The sequence below is a fragment of the Artemia franciscana genome, chromosome 17 (assembly GCF_032884065.1).
Source record: "Artemia franciscana chromosome 17, ASM3288406v1, whole genome shotgun sequence".
In the NCBI taxonomy this organism is placed as follows: domain Eukaryota; kingdom Metazoa; phylum Arthropoda; class Branchiopoda; order Anostraca; family Artemiidae; genus Artemia; species Artemia franciscana.
Genome location: NC_088879.1, coordinates 15,293,622 through 15,313,470, shown reverse-complemented (window position 1 = coordinate 15,313,470; position 19,849 = coordinate 15,293,622). Strand labels below are relative to the sequence as shown.

The 19,849-nt window shown below is 35.0% G+C and overlaps 1 protein-coding gene across 1 annotated transcript in view; it reads left to right on the top strand.

The window, feature by feature from the left end:
* Positions 1 to 19,849, top strand: part of LOC136037494 (inactive phospholipase C-like protein 2) — a 195,616-nt gene that overhangs the window by 46,271 nt on the left and 129,496 nt on the right. Inside the window, exon 6 of the mRNA XM_065720211.1 lies at positions 7,647 to 7,710. Within this exon, the coding sequence (XP_065576283.1) occupies positions 7,647 to 7,710 (64 nt within the window). The remainder of the gene's footprint in view (positions 1 to 7,646; positions 7,711 to 19,849) is intronic.

The following is a 19,849-nucleotide window of genomic DNA, read 5'->3' as shown; positions in this document are numbered from 1 at the left end:
AAATCGTGGTCATATAAAGGGGCTCATTGGATTGGTGATCAGAAGCTCTAGTCCTCTTTTTAAGAGTCAAAAAGATCGGTGGGCATCCCCTCCCTCGCACACACATCGTATTTTCCCGAAATATATCTAATATAAAATTTGAGATATTTTATCCAAGACAGTCTAAATATCATATAACAAGGCTTTTGGGGTTGTAACAAACCCTATAATCTAGGAGCATGGGCTGTAAGTTATGCCCGGTTTTTTTTTAAAGGTTTTTATTAAAGGTATGGTTGTGTAGACTTTGGAGCAGGCTCATTTGGATAAAAACTGGAAGTTCTAGTTCCTTTTTAAGAGTAAACGAGATTGAGGGCAGCTAGCCCCTCCACCCCCCATACTACCCCTCTTCACCAAACATGACTAAAATTGTGAGATAGAGATTTTGCTCAAAATAGTCCAGAGAACTAAAACAATGCGTCTAGGGTTGACGCGACCCCCCAGTGCCCTGGGGATAGGGTTGTAAGTCACCGCCTGTGGTCATATCAGAATTTTATGAATGGATGGTCACACAAACTTCAGATGGGGCTTATTTAATTTAATATTGTAAGTTATAGTGCCCTTGTAAGAGTCAAAGTGATTTGAGAGCAACCCCAAAGACATCCAATCAAAATTTGGAGATAGAAATTATTTTCGGTGTAGTTGAAGAGTCCAAAAATTATGTCTTTGAGGGAGACACCCCCACCCACACCGCTTTCAGGGTGAGGGTTGTAAGTTATGCACCTGGGGCAAATACAGTTTTTATAGAAAGAGTGGCTGTATATACTTTGGAAGGGACTCAATGGACTAGTAATCTGAATTTCTAGTGCCCTATATAAGAGTCAAAGTGATCAGAAAGCTGTTACACCAACTCCCACCCACCCCAACACGTCGTGTTCTCCCAAAATACGACGAATAAAATTGTGAGACAGTTATTTTATTCAAAATAGTCCAACACTCTAAAGATCATATAACAAGGCTTTTGAGGTTGATAAAAACCACCAGAGCCTAGGGGTAACGGTTGTAAGTTATGCCGCGGGGTATTTCAGTTTTTTATGGAAGGAATGGCTGCTTAACTTTAGAAGAGGCTCATTTGGTTGAAAATTGTAAGTTCTAGTTTCTTTTTAAGCGTCATAAGTGATGGAGGGAATTTAGTCCTCCCAAAAAACCTCTCTTTTCATTAAACGCATCCGATTGAAATTATGAGATAAAGATTTGGTTCAAAAGAGTTCAAAGAACATACAAGAATGTCTCTAGGGGTGGCACAACCCTCCAGCACCCTGGAGATAGGATTGTAAGTTATGCCATGTGGGCATATAAGGTTTTTATAGAATGGGCGGCCGTATGAACTTCATATGGGCTTATTTGATTTGAAATCGGAAGCTATAGTGCCCTTTTTAAGAGTCAAAGTGATTTGAGAGGAACCAGCCTCCCTTGTCCACGCTCATCATTTCCCTTAACACCTCCAATCAAAATTTGGCGATAACAATTTTGTTCATCGTTGTTGAAAGTCTTCGGAAATTATGTCTGTAAGGAAGACACCCCCCCTCTACAATTATCAGGTAAAGAGTTGTAAGTCATGCCCTTGGGGCATATAAAGTTCTTATAGAAAGGGTGGTTGTATATGTTTTGGAGGGGACTCAATGGATTAATAATCAGAAGTTCTAGTGCCCTTTTTAGGAATCAAAATGATAAGAGCGCAGCTACACCTCCCCCCACACACGCACACACAAACACGTCGTGTTTTCTCAAGATGTGTCCAGTAGATATTTTGTCCTTTTTTGCAAAATAGTTCGAATATCATATAACAATGGTATTGAGGTTGATACAAAACACCAGAGCCTGAGGGCGAGGGTTGTAGGTTATGCCTCTGGGGCATTTAAGGTCCTTATGGACGGGATCGTTGTATAAACCTTAGAGGTGGCTCATTTGGTTGAAATTGGAAGTTCTAGTTCCCTTTTAAGAGTCAATAGTGATGGAGGTCAAGGAGTCCCCCACCAACTACCCCTCTTTTCACCAAATCTATTTGACTGAAATTTTGCGAGGGCAATTTTGTTTAAAATAATCCAAATAACATATGAAAATGCCCCTAGAGTTTGCACAACCCCCCCCCCCCCACAGCCCTGGGGATAAGGCTGTAAGTTATGCCCTGGGGGCAAATAAGGTTTTTATAAAATGGGTGGTCGTATTAAATTCAGATGGGTCTTATTTAATTTTAAATTCGAAGTTATAGTGCCCTTATTAAGATTCGAAGTGATTTGAGAGAGCCCGAGCCCCACGCCCATCATTTCCCATAACAAACACCCAAATAATGCTTTGAGACATCAATTTTTTTCAGCTTTGTTAACTTAATACCATCAACCAGTCCTGAAGCATTGCTGATACGGCCTCTTGATAATATGTGCATAGTATGTTTCGATTTATTTCAATACAGTTACAATATTGCTAAAAATTTTCACCTTAATACCCTTAGGTTTATTAGTAGTATTAGTAGCACCAGAGGTTATAGTAGTAGCAATAGCAGTACAGTTAATAGTAGTAGTCTCAGCTTTAGTAGCAGTAGTAGTAGTAGCAGTAATAATAACAGTTATAGTAGTAGCAGTTGTACGAGTAGAAGCAGTAGTATTATGATGTAAATATTGTCTTTTGGCTAGTCCAACACCCCTCACAACAAGCACTATAAGTTTTAGTTTCACACACGAAACTGTTCCTAAGATATTACTGATATGCCCGTTTGACAGGATGGTACGTTGTCATCCCTACAACAAAAATATTCTTTGAAAATTTCCCCTTCATACCTTCATTAGTTGTGGATTCTGAACTTGCCAGAAGAAACTGTGTGTATACATTTAACGCTGCTTCTAAGGTCACTGTAACTAACGACACTAATGGGATTAAGTTGAAACATTTAGGGAATGTTTAGGTGGAGTTTCAATTAAATGAAAAAACTGTATGTGTGCAGGTATTAAAAGGGCATATAAATAATATAGGGCATATTAGGACACAGGCAGCGATGCTCAGTCATAGCTAGCAATATAATTAATATTTTAAAGGAGTAAATTTGATCGAACATTAAAAGTTCTAGTGCCCTATTAAGAGTCAAAAGTGATTGGAGGCAATCAGCCCTCCTCTTTAGCTAATAATTTTCCGGACACTTCAAATTTTAACAGCCATTTTGTTCAGCAATACTGAACAGTCTATTAACTATATCTCTAGGGTTACTGGATAGGCCCACCTCCCCTCAGTTATGTAATTTACCATTTATGCTTAAAAACTAAGTTTTGATTTACAATTAATTGAAAAGCACTGCTTGTATGCTGGTTACAAATAAGACATCTCAGCAATATACCAAGAATGAATGAGGGTATTAAGCTGAAACCTCTGGGGCTACGTCTATTACTACTTCTGCTCTCAAAGTTTTACTAAACAAAACAGTGCAAATGTATCCAGGCTGTGTATGAGCACTTAAGTAAAAAATTTTCTTTTGAATGTTTTCACTTTAAGAAATAAAAAAAAAGATTTTAAGGAATAAATATTAGCATATGTATATTAAACTGACAATGAAGGCACCTGAGTTACCTTCATAATAGTGATTGCATTGAATTAGTAGGTTTGCCGTTCAATCACCACCTTTTTTTATCTCATGGCTGCGAGATCAAGTTCAAACTTCCGGGAAATATTCTTTCCAAGGGGGGGGGGAGTGTTAAGAGGACTTGAAGTCTCTTGGAACGAACGATGTCGAAATACTTGTCTTTGGTTCTCATAAAAGAATGGATTATTTAAGTACCTAACACGCTATTATCTGACACATAACCATTCATACAATTGCATGTTTTGCATGTATATATAAGTGAAATGTATTAATAGTAAATAAAAGGTTCTTTTGTCCATAAGTATTTTATTTTTCTGACCGTTCGCAACCATGTCTATGGTATGGGATCGTGGCCCTCAGGTTGGCAAACAGTGATTTAAATGACAAGAGTGGCTAAAACAATTTTCGATAATAAGATTGTATCTCAGCCCTTACAAAATCCATGTTAAAGAATAAAGAAAGCTTTGATAAAACTCCAGGGGCTTGTGTGCAGCTATGTAGAAGGCTTCAACACAACCTATCACAAAATAGTTCCCCTCAAAGAATTAAATTAGATAGAGAAATAAATATTTCTTAATAAAACTTTTTAATAAATATTTCTTAACAAATAAATATTCTTAAAAAAAAGCCTCTAGTGGCGTCAAATATTTTGCCAATATTTCTTGCAACCCTGGAAGCCTAAAGGTGAGTTCTAGCGTTGCTCAGTTTCAGAACTGAACCTTAAATTCTGCAAGGGGGATGCCAACTCCCTCCTGGCATCACCAGGTAAATAAGAATTTTCCTTTAGAAGCGGTAAATACCAGCTTAGTTTTAGCCTTTTGAGCTATGATTAAATTCAAAATGATGAGCCGGTCATTTTCTAAGAATCTAACCTTATAGCCCATGGTCCCTATACATCTAATATTAGTTCTAATGTATTTTCACCGATAGTTCAATATATATATATATATATATATATATATATATATATATATATATATATATATATATATATATATGTTTAATTACTTAAAAAAGATGAATAAATGCATCCAAACAAAATACAAACTTATTTTGTAATTGAACGGTTCAGGATAATTAGCTGTAAATAAGCAGTTACTCCTGTTAATAGTAACTGAAACTCTAAAAAAGGAATTTTGACAACGATCTACGCCTTAAAAGAATAGTTAATTTTAAAAGGTGATTCTAAATACATATTTTTTTTCTAAATTTAAATCTGCCAAAGAAAATTTAAGAGCCTAAGAAAATTTGCTTTATTGAAAAAAAAGGGCAAAACACTGCCTCCCCCCAAAAGGATGAGTGAGGTTGATTGAAATTACACTTACCAATTCGGTATATCAGAGAACCGTTTGAAGAAGAAATCTTGGGTAGTTAACCGCAAAAATGTCCTAAAAAAATCTTCTCCTCCACGTGAAAAATTCCAGGGAGGAAACTTGTACACTAAATCTGGTATATTGTCCTAAACTCTCCAAGAATGGCTGCTCTAGCGTAATGGCGAGTGGAATGGGATGGAACGTATTTATCGTAATGTCTCAATAATCGATGAAGTTAATTATGTGCATTTAGTCTTATAATACATCTGGCAGTCAAGTGTTTAAAAGGCTATCGATTTCCCGCTTGTTGAGCTCACGGATATTTCTAGTATAGCATTGTAAAACCCTAACAGAAAGACCAGGGGTTTGAGGAGAAGGTAGCCCCCCTAACAAACGAAATAGTTTCTTCTCATTTTAAGTTTTAATGTAACTCTTTCATTGAATGTCCTTTTTCATTAAGTTTAAATGGTATAAAATCGTTTTTCAAGTATTAAAATTTTTTAATGACTTAATTTACTTAATTTTGACTTAATTTTGTTTGCTAATTTACTTAATTTTGAAAGGGCCAAACGGACTGACACGATACGAGACTTTAATTGATGAATCCTAATCTTTTGCGCTTGAATTGAAATATAAGATTTACCTATATACATTAGACAACTTGACACCGAATCTAAATTCCCAAAATATTTGTTCTTGAATGAAATCCAAGGAGAGAACTGAAGTTATTTTTTTATGGTTACAGTACTTCCATGACTTAATCCTTATTTGTTGGACAGATTTTTCATCAAGTATAGATACTCACAAACTTGACCCTTAAGAATGTGGAGGTCATAGTCTGTTATCAGGGGAGATTTTATATACATCCCATTCCTAGTCCTGTGCAAGGTACGAAATTAAGTATTATCGTCTAAGGGAAATCTTTGGAAATTTTAAGAGCTTCAGGTCGATCGTTAGTATTTTTAATGACGCAAAATTTGTCTTTGCTTGAGTGATGAGAATTTTAACATCTGCTAACGCCTTAGGCTTTCAGGGAAGATTACCTCTTAAACAATTTCTAATAGAAGCTTATTCAAGTTTTATTGGGTTAAAGTGTTCTCATCAATAATATTTCTGTCGTTGTAAATAATGCATTAGTAAATAATGTATTCTATTTACTAATTTAGATATGTGCTCCTAGTATGATTGGAGCCAAAGACTGCCGTTTTTGCTAAAGGGCTTGCATGTAGCTTTCGTATGGAATCTGTTTCAACATTCACAAAAATTTGCCTTTTGACAAGATTTTATTTAATTCAAAAGTGTCTTCACATCACTAATATCGGTCGATCAAAATTCCGTTGAAATACTAAAGTGGCACTCTGGTATCACTCCTTAGACTTTACCTGTATCGATACATCGATCTCCACCACCACTGTCAGGATTCAATTCATGGTGAATTTGAGAAAATACTCTCCGAGATTAACTCCCCCGGCACCACCTTCTCCCACTAAGTCATTGATCCACTTATGATTTCTCTTATGGGTGGAGGGTATTATTGGGATACGCAGAGGGTAATATTGGGGTAAGCATATTGGAAAAACACACATTTTAAAAGGCAGTAGTATATAAAATATGGGAAGTGAAACATAAAGGTCTTACGAAGCACACAAAGACCCAAATACTCCTCCCCTTGCGTATATGGCTGCACTAGAAGTACCAGTTTTCTACTGGAAACTTAGACAAACCAAGCCATTATGCCTCTTATTCAGTAAAGGCTTTCCTTTGGTAGTCCTGTAATTTGACCTTTCCATCCTCCTCTAAAGTTTGTATTTGTCGACAAAAAATCCTTCTCATATAGCAGCTGTTCAAAACTCTTCCTTATGACCCGGCTAAAACCCCGAATATCCCTGAAGGGATGACAAAATACACGAAATTCGATCCAGGAGGCTTCGTTCCCACTTGCACTCTTTTCAGGGATTCCATAGAACCTTGTTTCAGTACTCCAAAAAATTTATAATGTTCATTTTACGAGCTTAAAGTATATTACTTACATATTTTGACAAAATCATTTTTATTATGTGTTCATTTTTTTATCAAACAAAAGTATATAAAAAAAAGCACTTCAACATAAATTCTTCCATTAGGATTCGTAGTCAGGAAAGCTGGGGAGAAAAAAAGACAAAAAAAAAACAAAAAAAAACAATCTTCAACCTTAAAAATCCCCAAAATCACAAGCTAGGCAGAGGATTGGTACAAGAATTCAAACCAAGCAACCGAAACAACTGATATAACCTAAAAATTGAATTAAAACCCAAGACACAATATCAATTATTAATTCATTTTAAGCGTTGTGTTTTCGTCGATTAAACTGGCTACTAGATTATTATGAGGGTTAAAAATTTACTAGGATACACGTTAAAGGCTATAGGCTATTGCCCTCAGAGATTTCCAATTCTTAATACTAAGAGACTTCGATTAATTAAGACCTAATCGGTTAATTAAGACCTAATACCCCAGAGACTTCGTATTTTTAATACTGACATTTAATGTCGTGCAGTTTTTCAGTTTCAATACAGCTAAAAAAAATGTTGATAAAACTTTTTCGCTTTCCTCCTATAAAATAGAAAATAACTAAATCAATCTAAATCACTCAATCTCTAAATAACTCAATCTTTAATATAGAAAGTAACTCAAATTTAAGATTTAGGTAAGGAAAACTAATAAATTTTTTTCTCTCTTTTTGCAAGATTTTCAAACAAGGACTACTTGGATTTGGAAGACTTGCAGCTTTTTCTAGAGGGCGAACAAGGGGTAAGAGCATTTTCTTTAATCTTTGCTCTGCAAACATATAGCTGCTCCTCCCTATAAAAAACAATGCATATCCCTTCTGTCTATCCTTTTGGGTTTATTCAAATATTTAATTTTGCTATCGGATGTAGAATTTATTTGCTGCTTACCTTTTGTCCTCTGTTTTATAGATTATGAGCAAGCGTTTGATTTTTTTGAGTGAAGAGCTTTAGCAAGGTTTTATTCTTATATGGTAAATTAAATAAAAATAACAAGTTTTTTTTAACTGCAAGCAAGGAGCAACATTAAAACTTAAAACGATCAGAAATTATTCTGTATATGAAAGGGGTTGTCCCCTCCTCAACACCTGGCTCTTTACGCTAAAGTTTGACTCTTTCTCACAACTCTACTTTTTAAAACAATAAAGAAATTTAGCGTAAAGAGCGAGGCGTTGAGGAAGGGACAATCCCTTTCATATACGGAATAATTTCTGTTCATTTTGAGTTTTAATGTCACTCCTTACTTGCAGTTTAAAAAACTTGTTTTTTATTTAATTTCTGAACGTTTTGAATTAATGCATGTTTTGATTTTGGCTCACCGCACATGAATAATTTAAAAAAAAAATATATACTATTTTTTTCGGCTAAATGGCTTTCTCATTGTTTTGATCGGACCATTTTGACAAGGAAAAGGGGTGGGGGAGGAGGCCTAGTTGCCCTCCAATTTTTGGTTATTTAAAAAGGCAACCAAAATATTCTTTTTTTTTACGAACGTTTTTATTAGTAATAAATATACCTAACTTACGAATTAACTTACGTAACGAACTTCTATATTTGAATATTTTAATTACGTATATGAAGGGGGTTTGCCCCCTCATCAAAACCTCGCTCTTTACAATACAGCTTGAATTGTGTCCCGATTCCTTAAGAATGAGTTGTTAAGTTGTTAACAATGATAAACAACATGACTATCTCAGAATTTTGATCTGGTGACTTTTGGAAAAAAATGAGCGTGGGAGGGGGCCTAGGTGTCCTCCAATTTTTTTGGCCACTTAAAAAGGGCACTAGAACTTTTAATTTCCATTAGAATGAGCCCTTTCATGACATTGTAGGACCACTGTGTCGATACGATCATCCCTGGGGAAAAAAAAACAACAAATTAACACGCATCCGTGATCTGTCTTCTGACAAAAAAAAATTCCACATTTGTGTAGATAGGAGCTTGAAACTTATACAATAGAGTCTTCTGATACGATGAACTTGATGGTGTGATTTTTGTTAAGATTCAGTGAATTTTATGGGGAGTTTCCCCTATTTTCTAAAATAAGGCAAATTTTCTCAGGCTTGCAACTTTTGATGGGTAAGACTAAACTTGATGAAACTTATATATTTGAAATCAGCATAAAAATTAAATTCTTTTAATGTATCTATTGGTATTAAAAGTCGGTTTTTTAGAGTTTTGATTACTATTGAGCCGGGTCACTGCTTACCACAGTTCGTTACCACGAACTATTTGATACCAGACAAATGCATTAAAGTTATTAGTGCTATGTAAGAGAATAATACTGCTGCGGTTAAGGTAGGAAATGAGGTTAGTAGCTGGTTTTGTATTAAACCAGGAGTTAAGCAGGGTTGTGTTCTATCCCCCTTGTATGTATCATTATAATGGACTTTGTCTTAAGAAGCACATGAAAGACAATGGGAGACCACGGATTCCAAAGGGGAAGGAAAACTCTCCTGGACTTGGAAAATGCTGATGATTTAAGCATCCTACATGAAAGTGTGAGCAAAACGAATGAACTTTTAGAGGTTTTGCAAGTTCGGCGTGCTAGAATTGGTAAGAAAATTAATGTTAAGAAGACTAAGTCACTAAGGCGAGGAATAATTGAAAATGAAGGTGTGACGTTGTGTAACGAAAAGATTGATCAAGTGGGCAGCTTCACTTACCGTGGTAGTATTATTAGTATAGACGGTGGGAGCAGTGAAGATGTTAAAAGTAGAATAGCCAAGGCTCAGGGTGTTTTTTCTAGTGAAAAAAAGTTTGGAAGAATAGGAAGATAAGTCTGCAAAACAAGATTAGAATATTGGAAGGTACAGTGATGAAAGTGGTAAAATATGAATCTGAAGCATAAGCGCTCCGAAAAGCGGATGAAGACTTACTAGATGTTTTCCAGAGAAATTGTCTACAGATTGTCTTGGGTACCCGGCTGACTGACCAAATTTCAAACAGTAGGCTGTATGAAAGATATGGTTCAAATCCCGCTTTCTACGGCTATAGTGAAAGAAAGGTTGAGATGGCTAGGGCACGTTCTGCGGATGAAGGATGACAGATTGTCGAAGATTGTCCTTTTCGGCCAACCATCTAGGGCTAAACGGAATGCAGGTTGTCCTTGTCTTGTGTGGGAGGATGTCATAAAGAAAGATTTAAAGGAAATGAGAACTTCAAAAAAAGAGAGAGGCTTTGAACAGATTGGGATGGAGGAGGAGCGTGCGTAGCTATGTTTGTCTCAGGTGGCTTGGTGCTACACTGAGTTGTTAATAATAGAATAACTACTAGTAACAGTAGTATTAGTAGATAGGTATAGTTGCATAAGTTTCCACTTAGCCAATTCAAACAATCAGATTTGAGTAGGAGCGTGCGTAGCTATGTTTGTCTCAGATGGCTTGGTGCTGTGGTGAGTTGTTAGTAGTAGTAGTAGTAGTAGCAGTTACCTAACTTTCCCAATCGTTTTCTCAATAATAGGTACGGTAGTCCAACATCATGGACAAGCCAAAACAAACTTGCTTACAAATTTCCAGTTTTTATTGAGAGAAGAAGGGTCACAAGCATATTGAATAGTTTTGTTTCAAAATTCATTTCAAGGCCTTATTCTTGCTATATAGATGGAATATTCAACTTAATTTTCAAGGTCAAGACATATCTCTGGCCTTAGTAGCATAAATCAGTTTTTGTTTGCCGAAGGATTTTGGTATTAAACCCTTGATGCATTCTCAAGCGTAATTGGTGCTTTTTTTATAATACAATTTTATCATAATTGTTTTTATACTTTATGCTTTTTAAAGATATAATTTTATAAGTGATATGTTTAGAAATCATGTTAGTTTACACCATGGAGATGTTTTTTCATTACTTTCGCCTTTTTCTTTACTAAGTACTTTTGTGAAGAAAAAAATTATCATTTGTTGAAAAAAAATTATATTTATTGATGAAAGAAAAAGAAAGTTTTTGTGGTAATTTTTATTGTTCAACAGTAATTTTTAATATTCTGACATAAGAACTTCATACACATTTAATTTTTCTTTTCGGAGTTCTCCACATTAAAATTAATCATGTCAATCCAAATTCCTTCAGCCAAGGCAACAGAACCTATTCTTAATATGCAGCAAGGAAGTCTGAACACAGCACAAACAAAAATTTATATTCAGAACGTTGGAAGTAATAAACGACTACTATATGTAATTGACATTGTCAGTTAGATTCATCCAGCCAATAGTTATTCTGAAAACTTTGACATGGTACTATATATATTAATCGGGTAACGGAATCGTAGTGCTGGAGAGCAGGGGTTAGATCAGTCAGTTGGTTTTAGTTTTAGGATCATGCTCAAAAGAAAACAAACGTTTTCTTTTGAGCAAGAAAACAAAACTAACCTAAAGGTAAGTGAATGCGTCATATAATAAAAATAGCATGCAGTCAGCAGCTTTTATAAAAATTTGAAAACTTCACGTAGTTTGGTAAATATACCGATTTGTGTCGTGGCTTAGGATCAGTTGTTTATTGTTGTAGGAGGGAGGGATGGGTAAAGGGACGCAAACTTTTCGTGGATGCGGGAATATTATTTCTCCGCTTTTCACAAAACCGGATACGCTACGATTTTCTATTTTTTTTTTTTTTTTTTTTTTTTAGCATTTCCTTTGATAGGCTCTGTGGCTACTGTTTTATATTCTGACAATTAATCACCCTTTTTCTTGATTAATTAGAAATTTTTTTTCGAAAAATTTTTTCTAAAGAAAAGTAAAGGTAATATTAAACTTAAGATCAGAAGAAATAGAAACCTGCAATAAGTCAAACTCAAAACAACCAGAAATTAATATTAAAGAATAAATGAAACCCCAAATGAACAGAAATTAAACAAACAACCGTAGAAAAAAAAACACAAAACAGGTACTAATATAAATGAATATATAAATCTCAAAAAGTGTTAAGCTTAAGTTAAATATGCAAATCGGGCTTAAAACGAACAAAAATATTTTGCTATTGAGGCATAAATGGAACACAAAACGAACAGAAATCCAATAAACAATCATAGCAAACAAACAAACAAGTCACTAATATAAATGAGTAAATAAATCTTAAATGAATGAAACTTAGATTAAATATGCAAATCCAGCTTGAAACGAACAAAAATTTCCACAAAGAAGAGTTTGAGTTTTGCCCCCTTCTTTCACTGTAAAAGTCTAAAGCCTAATGTGTCATTGGCGCTTTATTGGAAACTATATGTGTCTTGAATAGTCTTGAAAAGTACAAATAAAATCAACCTGAATGTTTGGTATATAAACTTATTACTTGTTGAAAGATCACCACTTCAAGACTTTATTTCACTGTAACTTTGTTTTAGTTTTCAATGGTGCAATAACTGAGAAAGAAAACATTTGTAACAGAATTCGTTTTCAGTGAAGCACTAATGACTTAGTAGGCTTTAAACTTTTACAGTTAGGGGAGGGGGCAGTATCCAAGCTTTTGTTTGTAGTGAAACCATATTTGTCTTGAACATTCTTGGAAAGAACCAATATAATTAAAGTAAATATTTCATATATATTGACATTAATTATTGAGAGCTCATCAGTTCAAAATTTAATTTTACTGCCATTTTTATGCTTATTTTCAATGTTGTAATAAGTAAAAATGAAAATATTTGCAATATAATTCGTTTTCAGTAAAGCGCCAAAGACGCAGTTTACTGTTTTGAGTTTGAGTTATTGCAGGTTTCTACTTCTTCTGATCTTAGGTTTAATATGACTTTTACTTTTCTTTAGAAAACTTCTTTGTCGGAAAGTTTTTTAAAATTAATTTCTGTTTGTTTTTGATTGCCAAAGTTTCAAGTTTGTTAAAATTCCCTGTTTCAAAATAATTTTTATATTCCAAAATAAATTAACGATTTTAGTAAGAACTAATAAATTAAACTTAATACTGGATATATAACAATATATAATTGCTGAAAGCTCACAAGCTCAAGATTTTGTTTCGCCCCGGCCGGATTTAAAACTTTGGCGCCTCTAGGCCCAACCGCTTTTGTCGCTCCGTTTTTGCAAGATTTTAAGGAAAAATCCCCAAAACTTCGGGTTTTGAAAGTTTAAAAAAAACTCCTTATTTCAGAATAAGATTTTTTTTCAACAACAAACTTTCATCAAAGTATCAAAACTAGTATCAAAGTAACAATATTAAAGTACCGAAGCATCAAAAAAAAGAAAGGATCAAACTTAAGAAGGTGTCAAAGTAAACAAAGTAGTAAGGTAACAATAAGCAACTTGCCAACTTATAGTCCCTGCACCGTAAATCGAAGTTACAACGTAAATCACTAAATCAAAGTATCAAAGTAAACAAAGCATCAAAGCAACAATAATTAGGCTCAGTAGCTCAGAGCCATTTCTCTGGAGCTGGGGGGAGGTTGTCAACCCTGGAAGAATAATTATTTGGCCTTTGAACTATTTTGAACAAAATGGCTATCTCAAAATATTTTAAAGGATGCCCTTTGGGAAAGTGGGGCGTGGGCTAGTTGGCCATTGATTACTTTCGACTCTTAAAAAAGGCTAGCAGTTTTGATTTCCGATCGAGTGAGCCACCTCCAAAGTTAGGACGACCACCCCTTTCACATAACCTTATCTTATGTTATTCCACATAACCTAAAAATGGGCAACTTACACAAGTTACAATTCATGCCTTGGAGGCTAGGGAAGATTTCTCAACCCCTAAGTTATAGTAATTTGAACGTTGGACTATTTTGAACAAAACGACTATTTTGAAATTTTGATAAGATGCATTTGGAGAAAAAAGCACCGGGGGGGGGGGTGTGGCTAGTCACTTTTTGATCACTTTTGATTTATATGAACTTACGACTTATATAAGTTACAACTCTCGTCGCGGGTGCTATGGAGAAAAGGCGTGGGGGGAGGTAGATACCCACCAAAAATCTAATCAAACGAGATCTCTGAAGTTTATATGACCCCCCCCCCCCTACGTAAAACCTAGCTTACAACACTTGCCCCTGGCCTCTGGGGGGATATTTGAATCCCTGAAATTTCGATTATTTGGTCTTTAAACTATTTTGAAGACAAAAGCTATCTCAAAATTTTTATTGGATGCATTTGAGGGAAAAGGGCCTGGGGGGCATTCAGAAGTTTGTCCGACCATCCCTTCCTTAAAAACCTTATATGCCCCCAGGGTATATTTTAAGACAATTGCCCCTGGATTCCGGGGGGGGGGGTTGTTCCTGATTTTTTTTTATATTATCTTTGGCGTAATTTCAACAAAAGGGCTATATAAAAATTCGATTGGACGCATTTGGGGAAAAGAAAGTTAGGAGGAAGGGAGGGGGGAGGGTTAGTAGCAGTCAGATTACTTTTGCCTCTTAGTAGATAAGTTAGAACTTTCAATTCCTAATGTTTTGAGTGCCCTCCTAAGTTATACGACCACCTCTTCATGAAAACCATATTTTCCCCCTATGCATAAGTTACTACCGTTCCCCGGGCCCTGGGGGGGTATTTTGACAACAAAGTTTTTGTTATCTTATCGTCTGACTATTTCAAACAAACTAGCTAGCTCAAAATTTTAATTTGATATATTTGGGGAAAAGAGGTGCTTGTGTCAAGGGAGGGATTAAATGCCCTCCGTTACCTTTCAACTCACAAAAAAGTAACTAGAACTTCCATTTCCCAATCAAATGAGCCATTTATTTAGTTTATATGACCCCGTCCCTTTACATGAAAAAGCTCATACGCCTTCGGTTTATAACTTAAAACACTTACCCCCGGGCTCTTGGGGGTTGTCTCGACCCCGAAGTTTTCGTTATCCGATGTTTAAACTATTTAAAACAATTGATATCTCAAAATTTGAGATGGGTTTTAGGACAAAAGGGTTAGGGGGGGGGATAGTTGCGCTCAGATCCCTTTGACTCTTAAAAAGTCAGTTATAACTTTCAATTTCCAATAGAATGAGCCACATTCGAAGTTTATACAATCATCCCTTGCACACAAACCTTATACGCCTCCTGGATATAGCTTAAACACTTGCCCTCAGGCTCTGGGGGGTTGTGTCGACCCCTGAGTTTTTGTTTTCTGATGTTTAAACTATTTAATAAATGACTAGCTAAAAATTTATATCGGATGGGTATGGGCGAAAAGGCTAGGGGGGCTAATTGCCTTCGATTCTCTTTTGACTCTAAAAAAGTGAACTAGAACTTTCAATTTTCAATCAAATGAGGTTTCTCTGAAGTTTATACGAGAATTCCATATACACCCCCAGGAAATAACTTACAATGCCTGTTCCTGGGCCCTGGGGGGATGTGTCGACGCCGGAGTTTTTGTTCTCTGACTTTAAGCTATTTAAAAAAAATCCTATTTCATAATTTCTATCGGAATGGTATGGGGAAAAAGGCTAGGGAGACTAATTGCCCTTGTTTCTCTTTCGACTCTTAAAAAATGAAGTAGAACTTTCAATTTTCAATGAAACGAGCCCTTTATTAAGTTTACACGAGCATCTCTTCTATAAGAACCGCATATACCCCCGGGGCGTAACTTACAAATCCTGCCCTGAGCCCTTGGGAAATTGTTGACACCAGAGTTTTTATTATATGATCATTGAACTATTTTTGAAAAAATGACTATCTCAAAGTTCCTATCGCATGAGCTTGAGGAAAAAAGGGGATGAAGGGGGAAGGGGCTTGTTGCCCTCCAATCTCTTTTGACTCTTAAAAAGTGAATTAGAACTTTCAATTTCCAATCAAATGAGCGTTCCCTGAAGTTTATACAAGCTTCCTTTCCGTAAGGACCATATATGCCCCCAGGACATAACTTACAACGCCTGTCCTCGGACCCTGAGGGGTTGTGTGGACACCGGAGTTTTGTTTTATGATCTTTGAAGTACTGTTAACAAAATTGCTGTCTAAAATTTTTTATCTAATAAATTTTGAAAAAAAGGGTCAGGAGGGGGGGGGGGAGCTAGTTGCCCCCTGATCACTTTTGACTCTTAAAAAGGGTACTAGAACTAGCGATTTCCAATCGACAGAGCCCCCACCGAAGCTTATGTGACGACCCCTTCTCTACGAAGTGCCTCTGGAAAAAAAAACAAATAAAAAAACATTGGAGCCGTATGACTTTTACTATAGGCAACGCTCAGCGTTACATCTGATTAATCAAGAGATTCCTCAAGGCAAGTTAAAAAACAAAACAAAAAAGACTAAAGAGCTACATTAAATGAAAGACAAATAATAAGACATAAACACTAAAAAGACGAAGATAAGAACTAAAACTAAATAAGAATTCAAGATTAAAACGAATATACATCATTATCAATAAATAAATGAAACCCGAAATGAATAGTAATTACCATGAACAATTCGTTGAAACTCAGAATAACCAGAAACTAACCCAAACAGGAGGGGGATAAACCCCCTTATTTTCCCTGTAAAAATCATCACGTCTTTTGCGCTTTTCTGAATAAAATTTTTATTTCAAGTTGTGGTTTTTATTTGTCATAATATCAACAAAAAAGGAATAAATTTCCATAGTATCCAAATTAAAGAAAATAAATGTTGAATGTGTGTTGACGGTTCAGTATATATTGATATTAATTTCTGATAGTTTCAGCATTTTTGGATTTATTAGCGTTTTGCCAGAGAAGATATTTAAAATACATTTAGTTTTCAGTAAGGCAGTTATAGGTAGAACTAATTTTACCAACAGGCCAGGATTCTGATGATCTGTCTAAAGGAAGTTATTTTATTATTCATCTTGTGATTGTTGTCTATTAGAAACATCCACCTCTTTAATGGCGTAGGTACGCTTGGGGTAAAATTTCACCTACTTATATCAGAACAAACAAGTATAGCATTACTGCACTCAGTAATTTCTCAGTAATTTCTGTTCATTTTAAGTTTAATGTCGCTCCTTACTTTCAGATGAAAAAAAACTTGTTTGTTTTAATCTAATTCTTAACATGTTGACTAGTTGTTAATGAATACTGCTAGAACTGACACACAAATACAAATAGTTCAAGAAGTTCACCATTATTGTAACGGAGAAACTCAAAATCTGGCTATTAAAACGCTTGTATACAAGAAAAAACATGAATAAAAGCCTCGATAAGGAAAAAAAAATGTTATATCTCCGAGGAAAAAATAAAATCTATTTGAAATGTTTTCAAGAAAGTTGAGAGACATCCAGTTCACCCTAAGTTACATAAATTCTTATGAAAATAGCCTTGGTAATACTGAAGCTAATATTGAATCAGTGTAGAAGAGACCTTAAAGTAGTGTTATTTGCTCAGTTTACTGCAATACTAAACCCTCCATTTATGCTCATCTTTAGGGCCTGTCCCGATTTCCTATCAGCAGTGATGATTTGGGAATTTTTTTGATCTTAGGTGTACATTTCTTCTGTTCTAGAAGAAACTCTAGCCTATCTGTAAATATCTTCTATTTTGAAAGTCATCCTCTCGCCGAAAGCCTTGTATTCTGACCGTAAAGATGTATTGACAGGAGATAGTTTCCATTGAGTAGGGAAGCACGTGAGAGTCAAGACTACAAAGGTCTGGGGAAGCCTCAAAAGCCAAAGGCCACATACTGAATCTTATTGATTAGATGGACTAAAGAGAAAGCTAAATAAATCTGTTTTTCACACCACTAAAAAGCATGTTTGGTAATGCTTGAACGAAATTACGGTTTATTATAGCCGTTTGAGTTGCCAAAGCCGGAATCTGATTAATTTAAGCAGAAGATCGATAGATACATGAAATCGTGTGAATAAGAGGATTAGCGGCTGATTAGCAACATTTAATGTGCCTGGTGCCATGAAACTACTTTAAAAAACGCTGTTTTGTCAGCAACAAAATGAAAAACTTATTACTTGTATAAATAAAATTGTATCTCAAAATCCGAATAAATTTTTAATTTTAATAAATGAAAGTATTTTTACTTTTTTTTTGTAAATTTAGAAAAATAAATTTTTAATAAACTAAAAATGTATTTTTAATACGCTGGGACACCAGAATAAGCCTATTTGACGACATTACCAAACTGCACAATAGTGTTCAAACTTGTCGACCCAATGCAACTTAAGCCCAACATAATTTAACCATCATACATCTAAACTTCACACAACTTAACTCTAAGCAGGTGAAGCATCATATAATTCAACCGTGGATGGCGAAACTACTCATCTTGTTGTCTTCTTTTATTTGCAATATCTATTGAAATAGGGTGTTTATAAAATGATTCATTAACAATGGTTAATTTCAGAAGCTATACTTCTGAAAGAGGAAATGCTTACAGATAAACTAGTAATTATTTTGCAAAGCTTAGAAAGCCTTTTGCTTACACATTTTGTAGAAAACTGAACTCATTGTGAAGGGGTGTGGGGATCTAAACACGAAAAGGGCCAGCCTCTCGTAAACTTGGAGAGAAACAGGAATAAAATTAAGCTTTGTGAGAGATCGCAACGGAAGGAACCCTTATCTTTGTCTTGATAAAATATGGCTGTACAGGCTCAATTCATGCTTTTTATAAAGTGTATTTTTATTTACAAGTCACCAGATATCCATTAGTCTTGAGTTTTCAGCTACTTCTGGGCTACTAAGTTTCATTTTAAAGCGTTTTTGCATTTTTTAAACCATTCAATTTAAAAAGAAAAATAACAAAAAATAGCTTAGGTTTTGAAACCTCAAATCAGATTTTTTATATGACGGAGAAAATTCCCGAGTGAGTTTCGATTCAGCATGTTAAATTATGCCAACTTAGTATATTTTTCATTTTGAAGAAAGATTTTTTTTGTATTCTAGAACTTTTAAATTTCATGACTTGGATATTAAGACCAAAGACTGGATATGTAATTAGATAGTGAAGCAGAAGTAAAACAACAGATACAAAAAAATTCACACCGTGTGCTGCTCTTTGGTACTAAATTGGTGTAATTGATGTAATGGTGTAAAGCTAAAATTTAGCTGTTACATTATATTTAATGTTCCAGCAATGATAAATGAATAAAATGTTGTGGAGGTACTGATAAATAGTGGTTGTTAGCTCTCCTTTATTTTTTTTTATTAGAGAGTAGGCTCTTGTTAGCAAATATTTTTGTTGTTATCACGATCGGACTCACAAACTAGGTCGAAGCTCAGGCCTCAAGGGCTCATAACTTCATTGCAAAGACTTATAATTACACTTTGTATTCTCAACAAGTTTTTGATGCTACTGTTGTTGCACATTGTCTTGATTGTCACATTGTCACATTGACAATTGTCAATTGAATGACAATTGTCACATTGTCATTGTTGTTGCACATTTGGTTTGAACACACCGACGACAGATTAGACATTCTGGGCAATTGTTTCTGTTTTTTGCTTGTCTTTTTTCTTATTAGTCATATCTTCATAGCGTATTTGTCATAGATGGATATATGACAATTATCAAAATATTTTTACGCCACATGTTCGTAGCTTGGTTCTGTAAGCCATTGCTTGTTCGTTAGTGTCTTTTTCAACATTGATGATTATTAATTTTTTCGTCTTTATAATCTTGGACTAAAATTTTAAAGATACAGGGTATTGGTTTTGTCTTTGAAGTGTCCTGTTGGTTACAACTTGCCTCGAACGAACTTGTTTAATGCCTTGTTCAGCTCTACGATTGAGACTCCATCTTCCAGGACCGTTGAGGTTCTTCTTAGCCTAGCCCAGAGTTTTCCATCGACCACCTAACAAACTTTGTTGTTAAATATCTAACCTAACTTAGCATACCAACACCAAATACCAACTAAATATTTAATTAAAATATAGCTGCAATATAGTTTTCCACCGATCCGAAGCTAATCGCCTGGTATTAATACCATGAAAACCCGTTATTTTCTGATCTTCTCGATCCAAATTCTCGAATATGTACCATATAATGCGAGTGCCG